General features: G+C 44.0%; 1 protein-coding gene across 2 annotated transcripts in view; it reads right to left on the bottom strand.

Annotated features, from left to right (window-relative positions):
• RCL1 (RNA terminal phosphate cyclase like 1) overlaps window positions 1–17,143 on the bottom strand; it is an 89,072-nt gene that overhangs the window by 47,983 nt on the left and 23,946 nt on the right. For both annotated transcript variants that reach the window (XM_051846120.2, XM_002708109.5), the window contains exon 2: window positions 3,054–3,125. In XM_051846120.2, coding sequence (XP_051702080.1) covers window positions 3,054–3,125 — 72 coding nt within the window. The remainder of the gene's footprint in view (window positions 1–3,053; window positions 3,126–17,143) is intronic.

Raw genomic sequence — 17,143 nt, 5'->3', positions numbered from 1 at the left:
CACTCCCTGGCCACAGCAGAGGGCTGGCCTGGAAGAGGGGCAACCGGGACAGAATCCGGCGCCCCGACCGGGACTAGAACCCGGTGTGCCGGCGCCGCTAGGCAGAGGATTAGCCTGGTGAGCCGCGGCGCCGGCCAATAGGCAGAGTTCTTAAAAAGACCCCAGAGACACAGGCAATCAAAACCAAAACTTATGGAATAACATCAAATTGAGAAGTTTCTATACTGCAAAAGAAACACTCAACAAAGTAAAGAGGCAACAGACAGAATGGAGAAAATATCTGCAAACTATGCAACTGATAAAGATTAGTATCCAGAATCTATAAAAAGCTCAAGAAACTCAACAACAACAAAAACAAAAAATCCACTCAAGGAATGGAAAAAGGACTCGAACAGGTATGGTGGGGGAAAAGGTACCCTAATCTGTTGGTAGAAATGTAAACTAGTACAGCCATTGTGGCAGACAGTATGGAGATACTCAGAAAGCTGAAAATAGAACTACCATAGACTCAGCCATCCCACTCCTGGGAATTTACCTGAAGGAAATAAAATCAGCATATGAAAGAGTTAACTGTACTCCCATGTTTATTGCAACTCAATTCACAATAGCCAAGATGTGGAATCAACCCAGATGCACATCAACCAATGACTGGATAAAGAAAATGTGTATATATACAATATGGAATACTATTCAGTGGTTAAAAAAATGAAATCATGTCTTTCACAACAAAATGAATGCAACTGGAAACTATTATACTTAGTGGAATAAGGCAGTCCCAAAAAGACAAGTGCCATACGTTTTCTGTGGTAACTAATCTAGAATGCAATATTGGAATGAAATTGGTATTTTGAGAATTGATTATTGTTCACAGTCCTTGTCTCTGCTGTTGAGGAACAGAGTTTTTGGTGGTTTTTTTTTTCTTCTTTTTGTTGAATGTTTTACTTACTAGAGGGTTAATCTTATGATTTTAAAATAAACTGAAAGTAAGACATTTTAAAAATTAAAAGAAAGAATAAGAAAGGAAGGAGGATGGAGGGTGGGAGTGTGGGCTTGAGGGAGGGTAGGATGGTAAGTTTCATTATGCTCCTATATCTGAAAATATGAAATACATGAAATTTGTTCATCTTATATAAAAAATACAAGCTGTGTGTGAAGTGTGTGTGTGTGTGTCACTCTGCTTTTCTAGTAAGTAAACCTTTTTAAAAAGTTATGTAAAAACTTGCAGCAATTTCCAATCAAACAAGCCACGAAAGACTAAGGGTCTTCCAGCTGGCAAAGAGCATGTGAACAGCTCACGTCCAAAACCAGCTCTCTGTAAGGTATGGCTAGATGCAGTCACAGATCAGCAAACCTCCCATGAAACAGGGCTATGTATGAACTCAATCTTGTCTTCTTTTTTAAAAGCACCAGTATACAGGAAAGGTCAAAGAATTATGTGTGGAATATATACACAAAGGTACACAGTTCATGAAGTTGGCCAATGGAGTTTTGCCATGGTCTACACAAAGAAGAGAAAGACTAATAGAAAAGAGAAAAGAAATAACCTAAAAGATTACAGTAGGAAGCAGTTAAATAAATGATTGTGCATCCATACAATGGAATACTATACACAGCGAACAGAAATACTGAACAGACCTGTATTTGCTGGCAGAGAGATTTCCCTAAGACAGTTAATGCCAGTGACGAAATACTGGCTGCTGAAGACTATGAGGAGCATGACCCCGTTGATGGTCTGAGTTATGTAAGTGCCTGTGTCAACAAACACTGTGACAGTGGCTGCCCCTAGAGAAGGGAATGGAAAGGCAAGAGATGAAGGAGTTCTCACATTTACATATACATCTGTAAACTTACTGTAAGAGAGAAAATAAAATAAATTCAGCATATGCAACTACCTCAGAGTTTGCCATAAGAATTTTTTTTTATTTGACAGGTAGAGTTATAGATAGTGAGAGAGAGAGACAGAGAGAAAGGTCTTCCTCCCATTGGTTCACTCCCCAAATGGCCGCTACGGCTGGAGCTCTGCCGATCTGAAGCCAGGAGCCAGGTGCTTCTTCCTGGTCTCCCATGCAGGTGCAGGCGCCCAAGCACTTGGGCCATCCTCCACTGCCTTCCTGGGCCACAGCAGAGAGCTGGACTGGAAGAGGAGTAACCGGGACTAGAACCCAGCACCCATATGGGATGCTGGCGCCGCAGGCAGAGGATTAACCAAGTGAGCCACAGCACCGGCCCCAAAGTTTGCCTTAAGAATTTAATGTGATATTAAAAGTGAACATATTTTGAAAATTTTTATATAGGGGCCAGCTCTGTAGAGTAGTGGGTTAAGCCGCCAACTATAGTGCTGGCATCCCATATGGACACTGGTTCGAGTCTCAGCAGCTCCACTTCTGATCCAGCTCACTGCTAATGCACCTGAGAAAGCAACTGAAGATGGCCCAGCACTTGGGCCCCTACCCTCATGTGGGAGATCCAGATGAAGCTCCTGGCTGTTGGCTTCGGTCTGGCTGAGCCCTGGCCGAGCCCTGGCCATTTTGACCATTCGGGGAGTAAACCAGCCAATGGAAGATCTCTCTCTGTCTCTCCCTCTCTCTAATTCTGATTTTCAAATAATTAAATATTATCTGAAAGGCAGAGAGGCACAGAGAGAGAGGGAGAGAAAGAGAGAGAGGTCTTCCATCCGCTGGTTCACTCCCTATTTTTGGCCGCAATGGCTGGAGCTGGGCTGATCCAAAGCAGCCCAGGAGCTTCTTCCGAGTCTCCTACACAGGTGCAGGGGCCCAACCACTTGGGTCATCTTCCACTGCTCTCTCAGGCCATTAGCAGAGAGTTCGATAGGAAGAGGAACAGCCAGGACCGGCGCCTGTATGGGATGCCAGCACTGCAGGCGGAGGCTTAGCCCACTACACCACAGCGCCAGCCCCCCCCCCCCTTTTTTTTTCTCTTTCAGGTAGAGTTTTAAGCAAAATACAGCATTTACACTATGGAAGAGTGAGAAGCAGAGGTTGTTTCAATGGTGTATGTAGGTGCTTTCATGCAGGGAAAGAAAAGGAGTTTACCTGTTTGGTTTATTTCGATTCGAGAACCGTTAGTTATTTTGTCCAAAAGCCTTATGAAGCTGGCTTCAAAATCTGTGGGAAGAGAAAAGAGATCGCCAGCAGGTTAGTCACCATGCCCATGAAGCCACTCTGCTGCAGGTATTGCAGGAGGGGTAGGTTAGCTCCTGTATCACACCTGGGTTTTCCTCAGGAACAAGGTTGGGGAACCTGAGCAGTTGAAAGAGCCCCAACAAGGATGGATATACATGTTCAGCAGAACAATCAGAAACAATTCAGCTTTCATATGGCACAGGAACAGCAACTCCACCAGCAAACAAACAGGATCTCAATCTCAGCAGCATAAAATCATCTAAGACCTGTTTTTCTGACCTAAGGAGAGCACATCAAATCAGGAAGAAACAGCACAAAGTAGGGGAGAGTTTTGAAATCAAATCCTTCCTTGCTCCAGGATGTCTGAAAAGGGAGATTAACTTAAGGGCCACCCTTCAGTCTCAGAAACAGTAATTTCCTCTAACACCTTCCCGACCTAAAATCATGCAAGAAGTTGTTTTTTATTTCATTAAAAAAGTGCTATAATCATGGCCACTGTCTTTTAACTGAATGAAAAAGACGAAAAAATATATACCAACTGTTCATAAATGGGTTTTCTTCACTATAGGTTTGTTTTTTTTTGTTTTTTTTTGTTTTGTTTGTTTGTTTGTTTTTGACAGACAGAGTGGACAGTGAGAGAGAGAGAGAGACAACAGAGAGAAAGGTCTTCCTTTGCCGTTGGTTCACCCTCCAATGGCCGCAGCAGCCGGCACACTGTGGCCGGAGCACCGCGCTGATCCGATGGCAGGAGCCAGGTACTTATCCTGGTCTCCCATGGGATGCAGGGCCCAAGCACTTGGGCCATCCTCCACTGCACTCCCTGGCCACAGCAGAGAGCTGGCCTGGAAGAGGGGCAACCGGGACAGAATCCGGCGCCCCGACCGGGACTAGAACCCGGGGTGCTGGCGCCGCTAGGCGGAGGATTAGCCTAGTGAACCGTGGCGTCGGCCCACTATAGGTTTTTACATGAACTTAATTTTATATTTTACTTTTTTTTTTTTTTTTTTGGACAGGCAGAGTGGACAGTGAGAGAGAGAGACAACAGAGAGAAAGGTCTTCCTTTACCATTGGTTCACCCTCCAATGGCCTCCGCGCTGCAGCCGGTGCACCGCACTGATCCGATGGCAGGAGCCAGGTACTTATCCTGGTCTCCCATGGGGTGCAGGGCCCAAGCACTTGGGCCATCCTCCACTGCACTCCCTGGCCACAGCAGAGAGCTGGCCTGGAAGAGGGGCAACCGGGACAGAATCCGGCGCCCCGACCGGGACTAGAACCCGGGGTGCTGGCGCCGCTAGGCAGAGGATTAGCCTAGTGAGCCGCGACGCCGGCCCCACTATAGGTTTTTACATGAACTTAATTTTATATTTTACTTTTTTTTTTGGACAGGCAGAGTGGACAGTGAGAGACAGAGACAGAGAGAAAGGTCTTCTTTTACCATTGGTTCGCCCTCCAATGGCCGCCGCGCTGCGGCCGGTGCACCGCGCTGATCCGATGGCAGGAGCCAGGTGCTTCTCCTGGTCTCCCGTGGGGTTCAGGGCCCAAGGATTTGGGCCATCCTCCACTGCACTCCCTGGCCACAGTAGAGAGCTGGCCTGGAAGAGGGGCAACCAGGACAGAATCCAGCGCCCTGACCGGGACTAGAACCCGGTGGGCCAGCGCCACAAGGCGGAGGATTAGCCTAGTGAGCCGTGGTGCCAGCCTAATTTTATATTTTAAAAGTTTGTATTTTTACACTTAAATTTGCTTCAATGCCATATATGAGCAGATTTTTAGCTAAAATATAAGTCTGTCACTCTTTAGAACAGAAAGAGAGGGAGGGAGGGGAAGAAAGAAGAGACTGTCAACATGAAATTAAGCGAGGAGGGGGAACAGAGACTCTGGCAGAATAGCATAGCGGGTGCACTGGCCTTCCCTGAGCTGTTGTCACACACCCCTCCCTTTAGGTTTAGCTTGGGAACAAGGACAGAAAGACTGATTCCTGTGGCACCAAACGCAGCCTGACTGCCTGCCAGCAGAGCTTGCCGCACAGACTCCAACATCACCTGAACTGACCCCAAGAGGTGAGCAGATCAAATAAGCAATTCCCACCCACCTGGTCTGTTACTTAACCCTGTCCCATAACTCCTGTCAGAGGAGATTCTGTAATCTGAACAAAGAGCACTGGGCTAGAAGTCAGAGGAACTCCATGAGAGCCTGAAACAAATAAAAATGGCTAATAAGAACTGCTGTGTTGTGATAAGAGGCCTCAACAAGATCAGACAGTGAAAAAGAAACTTACACTGGAAGTAAATATGGTCATTATCTGCTTGTCTTTGAATGCTTCAACTGTAGTTACTGTCTGCTTATATGTAACCATTTCAGGTTCTGCTTGCTAGTACAAAGCAATGATGTTAACCATTGCCCAACAACTTACATCAGTAACTACATATGCATGCCAGTATTGTAACAATTCCTGTGGCTGCCGCGTAATATTAGAATATCCAATCTCATGTATGTATATAACCATATAAAGACGACAAAGAGGCTATAACCATATATAAGGAAATACCCTTCTTGGCTCAGTCTTTGGGATAAAAACCCAACTGGGCCTTATGCCTCCAGCGGTGGCATCATCATCATCATCATCATCATCAACATAAAAGATTGCTTCCTGGCCTTGATGTCTCATCTCTATTCAGGAGCCCCCCCTACATTTTTCTGGGGGCTCGTCTGGGATTGGGCTAGTGTTTGTTCCACCTCCCTTGTTGATTAGGGCTCAGGGTCCCTGGAGCATCAGGGGCAGAGTGATCTCTCGTGGTGCCAGTGGATCACTTACTCTGTGGTGAGTGGCTCTCCGCAGTGTGCTAGGACTCTGACCCTGCCAGCACAATGGACCCAGTAGGCAGAGGAATCAATCTAGGGAGCACTACCGATTGGAACTGGTAGGAACCCTGATTCATTTGGTTTAGCAGATCTGCCTGAGTGGCAGAAAGGGAGGCTGATCACCTTGCAGGGTTGCCCAAGCAATCTCATAAAACGATATAGCACAGAGATGAAACTGCAACTCAGCTGGAGCCGGGGCTCACTAAGCTAATCTGCCTGCAGCGCCGGAACCCCGGGTTCTAGTCCCAGTTTGGGCGCCGGATTCTGTGCCAGTTGCTCCTCTTTCAGTCCAGCTCTCTGCTGTGGCCCAGGAAGGCAGTGGAGAATGGCCCAGGTCCTTGGGCCCTGCACCCACATGGGAGACCAGGAGGAAGCACCTGGCTCCTGGCTTCAGATCAGTGCAGCATGCCAACTGTAGTGGCCACTTGGGGGGGTGAACCAATGAAAAAAAAAAAGACCTTTCTCTCTGTCTCTCTCTCATTAACTCTGCCTGTCAAAATAAATAAATTAATTAATTAAAAAAAAAAAAAACTGCAACTCTGAGACACTGGGTGACCAGTTAGAGGTAGTTTTGATAAATAACAATCTCATGCATAAAAATGCCAGGGTAATTGCTCTTGTGCTAATCTGGTACAGTTGTAACTAGGTTTAAAAGGATTTCTCCCTTTTGAAACTAAAAATTAATTGCCTTAAAAATAATTTGCTTTGTAACTCACCCATCTTGTTTTGTAATGTGGTTTAACAGATTCAGCCAAAATAACAATGGTAATGAGTTCTTGTTATTGCCCCTTGGGGTAGATTTTGCAGTCTCTGGTTTATGTCACTGATTTCCAATTAGAGTTGGTTTATGAAAAATAATAAAATTCCTTAAAAAAGTAATTTTGACCTTAATTCAGATAAAAGTATCATATAGTATCTCACCATCTTATCTAGGTGTAACTGTTCAGTACAAATTGGGTAAAGGTAAATGAGATAAATCTTTCTAAATGTAAACTTTGATATTCTTAACATCTTAAATTCTAAAAAATATAACTATTTGAGTTTGTTAATGTTTTCATAAATAGTCTATATTTGAAAAATAATTCAAGACTGCCTGAAAGTAACTGGGGTTAATATTTGACATGTTCTTTTAGTTTTAGAATGTCTTAATTTAGAGATTTTTAAATAATTATTTCAATGTAATCAAGGAAATCAACAAATGAAAAAAGGGTCACAAGCATGAAAATCTTTTTAGGTGAGAAAGGTTATTAAAATAAATTTTAGGGGCTGGCTCTGTGGTATAGCAGGTAAAGCCACCGCCTGCAGTGCCAGCATCCTATATGGGCACCAGTTCGAGTCCCAGCTACTCCACTTCTGATCCAGCTCTCTGCTATGGCTTGGGAAAGCAGTGGAAGATGGCCCAAGTCCTTAGGCCCCGGTACCCCTGTGGGAGACCCAGAAGAAGTTCCTGGCTCCCAGCTTCAGATTGGTGCAGTTCCAACTATTGCAGCCATCAGGGGAGTGAACCAACAGATGGAAGACCTCTCCCCCCACCCCCGCCTCTGACTCCCTGTAAATCTGCCTTCAAATAAATAAATAAATAATATTTTTTTGAAATTTTTTTAAGTAAAAAAGGGCAATGCTTGTAAAAAATTGTTTTGTCCTACAGGAGAATTTACTCTAGACTGAAAAAGAAAAAATAGGGCAAAATACTTAAAAGTGTAAGTTGTGAAATATGTGAGGAAGTCACAAAAGCTTTAAGTGAGCCGGCGCCACGGCTCACTAGGCTAATCCTCCGCCTTGCGGCACCGGCACACCGGGTTCTAGTCCCGGTTGGGGCGCCGGATTCTGTCCCGGTTGCCCCTCTTCCAGGCCAGCTCTCTGCTGTGGCCAGGGAGTGCAGTGGAGGATGGCCCAAGTGCTTGGGCCCTGCACCCCATGGGAGACCAGGAGAAGTACCTGGCTCCTGCCATCACATCAGCGCGGTGCACCAGCAGCAGTGCGCCGGCCACGGCGGCCATTGGAGGGTGAACCTACGGCAAAAGGAAGACCTTTCTCTCTGTCTCTCTCTCTCACTGTCCACTCTGCCTATCAAAACACACACACAACCAAAAGCTTTAAGCGGAATAATCTTATAATATCTGTGTGAAAAATTGACTATAATTATTAAAATGTAGTTATAATGTTTTCTAAAAATTTAACATTAAAACCAAAGGTACAGTGACATAGGATTAGAATCTGATCCTCTGTTAAAACAACGAGGTTTTTGAAATACATGTTAGTAAATATTTTTAAATAGTTGATCTTTAATTTTAAAATCTGCTTAAATAAAAAAAAAAAAAAAACTGCAGCATCTCCTTTTAAGTAGTTTTTGTTTAATCTGTGACTGTCAATTTTCTAGCCAGCTCCAGGAAACTTTAGTTCTGACTCTCTTAAATCGTTTCAAGTTATGGGATGATTATCCACATGCTAACTCTTACATCTGAGGTTTTTATTTCCCATTTTGGTGACAGACTAAAAAAACAAATTTTGTATCCTATGGAGGTAATCTTTGTGTTTTCTGTCTTGGTAAGTTCTGACTGTTTAAAAACAGCTGAGTTTTAAGAGTTAAGGTTTGTTTAAATATGTACTTATTTTAAAGTGTTTGAGTGATCACTTTATAACAATGATTAAATCTGGTTTATATTATGTTGTGATGTTAAGGGATCCTATTTCAAGCAGATATTTTAAGCCTTCTTGACATCCTTAACATTTAGAAAGTCAAAGTTCCAAATTCTTTAAACTTTGATATTTCCAGCTGGGCTCCTGGAAATGTGGAAGGATATATCTCTCATCTTGTATATACTCCAACTAATTAGGCTATTTGGATTATAGCAAAGGTACTGTCAACATGTAAAATGGTACTAAACTTTAAGTTGTGCTAATATAAAATGTACTGATACAAATGTCCAAAGTTACAGAAGTCTAATGAGCTTGTTGTTGATCAGTCATGACAGTTATCTTATTAAAAAAAGCCCAGAGGCCTAAAAGAGACAAGTGATTACAAAATCAGACAGGTGTTTGTGGAGTAAACAAATGCCTCTTCTTGATGATTAATGAGTTTTATAATTTCAACCATGGCTATCTAAAGTCTTTTGTCATCTACAGTTTTGTATTCTTCTCTAAAAACACCTAAAATCAGGGTTTTTTTTTTTAAGGACTCTAACAAATGCTCTTAAATGCAAGTTTTCTAACAAGTTTACAATCAATGGACTACAGGTTGCAACTTAAAAAGTATGGTTAATTCAGGTTTCTAAGAGCAAAAAGTAATTCTAATTGATTAATGGTAATTTTTAAGCAGTTAAAGATGTTAAAAGACTGTTACCAAGCTTCTTTATTATTCTGTCCTGTAATGTATATTATTATATGTGTACATGTTGTATGTATTTAGAAAAAATACTATAAAAAAAGACAGAAGGTTCCATTCTGCTGGGCGTCCAGGAGCCCATGGTCAAAATGACTGTCAGGGGCACCAGCCCACTGACCTCATGGTGGACTTGGGAGCAGAGAATTCAGTAGTGATCCACCCCGTGGGGCCACTCTCAGAGCCAGCCTACTACTGTGAGAGCCACCAGTCGCCAAGCTCATCGTCCTTTTTCCTGCCTCGGCCATGTAATTCAGGCAGCCATGAAGTTATTCCCAAGTTCCTACATCTTCCTGACCGCCAGTGGCTTTAATGGGTCAAGATTTATTAGAGAAGCTGCAGATTCAGATAACCTTCAACTCCTGCAGTCAAGTGGCTCTGATCTTTGGAGGACCAGAAACAAAAATTTTGACTCACAGCTCCTCAGGAAGAGCGGAGCCTCGAAAGCCTCCAGGGGGAGACACAACACGGGCCCTCTCCTTTAAGGTACTGGGGGCGCGGACAGAGGACAACCGCCTCCCAGCCAAGGACTGGCTAGAAGCGTGTCCTACATAAATGATAAAACTATAGCCAGGAACTGGGCCCATCCGACAAAGGCAGTATTTCATCCCTCGCAAGACACAGATTAAAATTCAAAAATATTTAGAGAGGTTTCTAAAGCATAGGATCCTCTAGCCTTGCCAGTTGTCATGGAATAGACTCCTTCTACCAGTTCAGAAGCCGAGGACAGATGTTTATCGGCCAGTTCAGGACTTGCGAGCAGTAAACCAAGCTGTAACTTTACACCCGGTAGTCCCAAATCCTTACACCCTTCTGAGTCTCATCCCTGCTGAAGCTACTTACATGTTTCGACTTAAAGGATGCCTTTTTCTGTTTCCATCTGGTCCCTCACAGTCAGCTGATTTTTGCCTTCCAGTGGGAAAATCCCAAGAAAAGACACAAGGGCTAGCTAACTTGGACTAGACTACCCCAAGAATTTACAAATTTTCCAACCATTTTTGGCACTGTGCTAGCCTCTGACTGAAAAGCTTTCCCAGTCAACTGGCATGGCCGCAGGCTACTCTGGTATGTGGGTGATCTGCTAACATGGGCAGACACAAGAGGACTGCATGGAGGGAACACGGCCTCTCCCCACTTTCTTGTGGGAGGCTGGCTACAACATCTCTTTAAAAAAGACTCAAATTTGCCAAGAGAAAGTAAGATATCTTGGCTTTCACTTGTCCCAAGGACAGCGTCAGCTTGAGAGAAAACAGTTTGCTCAATCCCCACTGCTTCAACCCAGTGCCAGGTTCAAGGGTTCCTTGGAGCCAATGGCTTCTGTAGAATATGGATACCTAGTTTCTCTAGTTTGGCAAAGCCACATTATAAAGTTAGAAAGCAGGCAGAGAGAGAGAGCCTCTGTTCTAAAAACAGACATAAGAAAGGACTCCAGACAGATTAAAAGGGCACTCACCAATGCCTCAGCTCAGGGGATTCTGGACATAACTAAGCCATTTTCCTATCTATGCATGGGCATGTTGGCACAATAGTCGGGGCACTAACTTGTGGATGCTGTGTGGGCACCTACAAGAGTGGCTGTTATGCAATGCTGGGGCCATCAGAGGCGAAACACCTTCACAGTGCAAGGAAACAGAAAAGCTGACTGAGAAGCTAAGCCCATGGCCACCACAGAAACAACAGGGCCAGTCACCCTGACCACTGACTGCCCTGTTTCCTGGTCCTCTAGCAGAATAGGAACCAAACTACTCTCAGCATGAGCTAACCTGGTTCAAAACTGAATCAGAAATTATATCCCTGGGCAATGGTAGAAATTTGAGAGTGGCCAGGTTGCCATCCCAAGCCGCTAGCCTCGGCCTTTATCAAGCAGTTTCATGAAGGAACTCATGCAGGCAGAATGGCCCTGGAATATGGCACCTTTAGAACCCTGGGCTTTCCAACATAGCTAGGACAGTTTGCAGACAATGTGAAATGTTTGCCTGGAAGAACCTCTGCCAAGCACCCCTCCAGGTGCATAGCATAGGAGGAACTCCGTTTGAAAATTTAATTATGGAATGCTTATTGGTCCTTGTGTGCACTTTCTCAGGGTGGGTAGAGGCTCTCCAACCCCATACTAAAAAAGCATGCTAGGTGGCCCAAATTTCACTTAAAAAAAAAATCATTCCGTTTTGGAATTCCAATTACTATTAGGTCTGCCAACAGGCCTGAATTTATAGTGGAGGTGATGCAGGTGATGGCAAAAGGACTAGGAATCATCTGGAAGTTACAATGGCCTATCAGCCCCAGAGCTCTGGAAAAGTGGAACACAAGAACCAGACACTCACAACACAATGAAGTAAACTGTGCCAAGAGACTCACTTATACTGGGATCGGCTATTACCAACAGCACTGTTGAGAATTAGATGTAGCCCTACTAAACAGAAAGGGTTCTCCTTTTGAAATTCTTTATGGGCACCCTCCCTATACAATCAAGGGAATGCACAGAGATTTAAAAGAAATAGGCAGCCTCACCTTGAGACAACAGATGCAGGCTCTCAGCTGTGCCATGACCTCCATCAATCCCTGAGTTGGGGAATGACTGATGTGAGCTTAAACATAAAAGCTCATCCTTTTAAGCGAAGAGATATGGTATGGGTAAGGAAATAAAATGCCCAGCCCCTAAAGCCCCTTTGAAGAGGTCAGTTTACTGTTGTTCTCTCCACCCGTATTGCAGTCAGAGTGGCTGAAATAGCTCCCTGGATCCACCCTAACAGAGTAAAGCCGGAGGCCTGCAACTGGGACTGCATCTCAGATCCCATAAACACTGTGCAAGCTGCCCATCCAGAACAAGCGAGCCATACACTGAGAAGCCTCTGAGCTTCAAAAGAGTACCCAAAAACCACAGCCCTGCTTCAGCCACTCCGAAAACTGACTGACCCATGCACAGCAAAATGTTAAACAATCAGCTATCAAACAAACTGTATAGACTATTCTCGTTCTCTGTTACCTCCTGATTATGATACACACCCTTGGTTCCCAATCATAGTTGCAATACTTGCCTCTGAGAAAAGAGTTTGTAAAAAGTTCAACTTGAGTAACTGTTGTCTAAAAAAATAATAATAAAACAAAAATAGATAACTTAAAAAGGTTAAAAACAGCCACCCATGTTGTGGAGATATAAAAAACAGCTCTATAAGCCAAAGTGATGCCTTGAGTCAACATGATAAAGGTGATGTTCTCTGACCCCAAAGCGGTTTGAGCATCAAAGTGGGGGCTGTGATAGAGGCCTTCCCCAGGTCAAAGAAAAAAACAAACACTGGGAATGGAATGTGGTCATTATCTGCTTGTCTACGAATCCTTCAACTGTAGTTATCTGCTTAGATGTAACCATTTCAGGTTCTGCTTCCTAGTACGGAGCAATGGTGTTAACCCTTGCCAGAGAGCATACATCAGTAACTGCATACATATGTGTTGATTTAATTTAATGAAATTATAATAGAAATATCCATAGTTTTGCTTTGTTTGCTTTCAGTTACTCACAATCAACTCTGGCCTAAAAATACTACATAGAAAATTTCAAAAATAAACAATTTATAAGCTTTAAATTACACGGTGGTCTGAGTAGCTCCATTCCACTCAGGATGTGAACTGTGCCTTTGTCTGGCATACAAACAGTATGTGGGTCCAGTATACCCACCCATTAGTCATTTGGTAGCCCTCTTAACTGTCAGAGCAACTGGCACAGTGCTTAAGCTACAATAATGCTCACTTTACTAAGAATGGCGCCCAAGCACACTAGCAGTAATGCTGACAGTTCAGATATGCCAGAGAAACCTCTTATGGTAGGTACAGATGTATCAGAGAAAACAGAGTATATAAGGACACTTCCAAAAGTTCTTAGAAAATGAAATTACAAGATGAGTTGATTTAGGCCTAAAAATTTTTTTGAGGGGCCAGTGCTGTGGCGCAGCAGGTTAACACCCCGGCCTGAAGCGCCAGCATCCCATATGGGTGCTGGTTCTAGTCCTGGCTGCTCCTCTTCCAATCCAGCTCTCTGCTATGGCCTGGGAAAGCAATGGAAGATGGCCCAAGTCCTTGGGCCCCTGCAACCGCGTAGAGACCTGGAAGAAGCTCCTGGATCCTGGCTTTGGATCAGTGCAGCTCCGGCCGTTGCTGCCAGTTGGGGAGTGAACCATTGGATAGAAGACCTCTCTGTCTCTCTCTCTCTCTCTCTCTCTCTCTGCCTCTTCTCTGTGTAACTCTGACTTGCAAATAAATAAAAATAAATCCTTAAAAAAATTTTTTTGAAATCTATTCAAGGTTTTCAGTTAACTTTTTAAAGACCACCCATACATCTTGGAATGTAATTCCTGCAGATAAGGGAACTATTCTATGTCAGACTGCACATAGTACATGAACTCTTAGTCTCAGTTTTGTATGTATTCTATACGGGACAGGCTGTTTTTTGTACAAGTAGCACTACAGAAATATAAAAGTAACTGAACTATGAAGAGGAATTAGAAACTGTTTCTATCTTTTTCTCTAAAGAGACGTCTTTGGGGCCGGTGCTGTGGCATAGCACGTAAAGCCACCACGTGCAGTGCCGGCATCCCACATGGGTGCCAGTTTGAGTCCTGGCTGCTTCACTTCAGATCCAGCTCTCTGCTATGGCCTGGGAGAGCAGTAGAAGATGGCCGGAGTCCTTGGGCCCCTGCACCCATGTGGGAGACCCGGAAGAAGCTCCTGGCTCCTGGCTTCTGATGGAGCAGCTCTGGCCATTGCAGCCAACCTGGGAGTGAACCAGCGGATGGAAAACTTCTCTCTCTGTGTGTCTCTCCTCTTCTCTCTCTGTGTAACTCTGACTTTCCTTTTTTCTTTTCTTTTTTTGACAGGCAGAGTTAGTGAGAGAGAGACAGAGAGAAAGGTCTTCCTTCCATTGGTTCACCCCCCAAATGGCTGCTATGGCCGGCACGCTGCACCAATCTGAATCCAGGAGCCAGGTTCTTCCTCCTGGTCTCCCACGCGGGTGCACGGCCCAAGCACTTGGGCCATCCTCAACTACCTTTCCAGGCCACAGCAGAGAGCTGGATTGGAAGAGGAGCAACCAGTACTAGAACCCGGGGTGCTGGCGCCATAGGCGGATGATTAGCCTTGTGAGCCGTGGCACCAGCCATCTGACTTTCAAATAAATAAATAAATCTATAAAAAAAGAAAGAGAGAGAGAAGACATCTTTATCCATCAGGTACAACCTCTGTCACAATGCAAATTTCTAGTTAAGTTTAAAACCAAAGCAAGGTAAGGTACCCTTCACCAAAACAAAGAAATCTTCTTGCTTGCTCAAGCTTTCCAGGTGCCTAAATAGGAAAAAGAAATAAGTATTGACAAACAAATCCATCATTAAACTCCATACTATAGCTTTTACAAATTAGGACAGAAAAAGCAAAGCAGTAAGACTTCAGAAAAATAATGGGAACCAGAGGCTTGTCCAAAAGGACTCTTAATCATGACCACTGAGAAATGCCCAGCAGGAACATGACTAGGAAGAGATGGGTGCCTAAAGAGGCCTCCACGCAGGACCATCCCAAGTCATAGAAACAGGTACTTCAGAAGCATTAGTCAAAGAACACAGAGAAGGCTAGATCCAGAGTCCTGGCAACAGTGAAGATCCAGCTACATCACCTGCTACAAAAAAGATCTTAAGCTTACCCAATAACACTACCATCAAAACTCCCAAACTTCATTAAACCAGGCTATGTCGGATTCGTTGTTCATTACCTCCCACATTCCCTTTCTGACTTAACTCTTCAAGATCCCCTCCCCATCAGGGATATAAAATTTCAGGTATTTAAACAATTCAGGGGGAAAATTCCAAAAACAAGTACAATTTTACTACATTATCTAGGAATATATAATCAGGTCATAAAATGATAGAGAATCAGAGTGAATGTCACAATGGTCAGGACAGTGCCCACCACCAGGGGCAGGGCAGGGAGCTCTGAATGCTAAGAGGTATATACATGTTGGCAAGGTTCTATTTCTTGAGCTGGATGCAGGTCACACACATCTTACAATTCCTTAAGTACCATTTTAATGTCTTACGTATTTTTTAGGCTCTTCTATTTCACGTTTTTAAAAAACTTTTCATGGTTGGTACCATGAATTTTGAAATTTCTTATTATCTCCTGTGCCTAATCATTCCCCTCCCTCTCCATCTCCCCCACCCCAACATCCCAGGAATAATCCCCCAAATAAGTGTCTCTGTATATCTTTGGAAGACAGATAGTGGTATTCACCAGCTTGACTGATCCCTCACTAGGAAACATAAAAGTTACATCTCAAATAAGGGAAAAACACAATATAAAGATATGTACTTTTTTAAAAGGAGCACATTTCAATATACACAGTTTCAATCTACAATCTAAAGTATTCTAACTCTGGGGCAGGCATCTGGCAAAGGAGTTAAAATGTCACTTGGTCGGGCTGGCATCGTGATTTAGCCTGTAAAGCTGCAGCCTGCATTTCAGGCATAGAAAACCAAGACACTGTGGCCAAAAATGTCCTCCATGAAGGACCTCGGGGGGAGAGACCCCAGTGGAAAGAAGTGGTCATCAAAGAAGGAAGTACTTCGAAGGGAGGAGAAGACTTTCACTCTGCTTATGGCCTTGACTAAATACTGACAGAGTTTGTGGATTCAAAAGCCTTCCATAGTCTAGGCAGCTCATGTCAATAGCCTCGAGTGATCATGACATCATACATAAGAGTGTCAACTGTTAAATTAACAACAGAAGTCACTGTGCACTTACTTCCCATGCGGGACTCCTGTACTCAAAAAGTTGTATTATAATTATGACTAAGTACTCCTAAAAGATGTATCAATCTTGGGTGCTTCTTTAATTTTCTAAAAAAATTTTAAAATGGGGGGGGGGGGGCGGTGCTGTGTGACACAGCGGGTTAAAGCCCCAGCCTGAAGTGCTAGCATCCCATAATGGTACCAGATCTAGTCCTGGTTGTTCCTCTTCTGATACAACTCTCTGCTTTCCTGGGAAAGCAGTGGAGGAAGGCCAACCTTGGGCCCCTGCACTGATGTGGGAGACATGCAAGAAGGTCCCGGCTCCTGACTTCAGATCCACTCAGCTCCGGCCATTGCGGTCATTTGGGGAGTAAACCAGAAGATACAAGACCTCTCTGTCTGTACCTCTCTGTAACTCTATCTTTCAAATAAATAAAAATCTTTAGAAAAAAAGAAAAGAAAGAAAAAAAAAAGAAAAGCTGCAGCCTGCAATGCTGGCATCCCATATGAGCACAGGTTCCAATGGCTGCTCCACTTCAGATCCAGCTCCCTGCTTGTGTGCCTAGGAAAGCAGCCCCTGACACCCATGTGGGAGACAGGACAGGAGTTTCAGACTCCTGGCTTTGGCCTGACCCCACCCTGGCTTTGCAGCCTTTTGGGGAGTGAACCAGCAGATGGACATTCTCTGTCTTTCCCTCTCAAATAAATAAATAGATCTTAAAAAAAAAAAAAAGTCACTAGGGAAGTATGCATCCCATATTAAAGTGGCTAGGTATGAGTCCCAGGCTATGGTTCCAATTCCAGTTTCCTGTTAATGGATACCCTGGGACACAGCAGGTGAGTACTCATGTACGTAGGTCCTTGCTACCCTTGTTGTGACCTGGATTGAATTTCTGCTTCCTTGTTTTAGGATGGCACAACCTTAGCTGAAGTGGGCATTTCAGGAGTGAACCAGCAGAGAGGTGATCTCTCTGTTTTCTGAATCTGTC

Source organism: Oryctolagus cuniculus, chromosome 1 (assembly GCF_964237555.1).
Source record: "Oryctolagus cuniculus chromosome 1, mOryCun1.1, whole genome shotgun sequence".
NCBI classification, from domain to species: Eukaryota; Metazoa; Chordata; class Mammalia; order Lagomorpha; family Leporidae; genus Oryctolagus; species Oryctolagus cuniculus.
The sequence above is the reverse complement of the archived record's forward strand: the minus strand, read 5'-3'. Positions and strand labels throughout refer to the sequence as shown.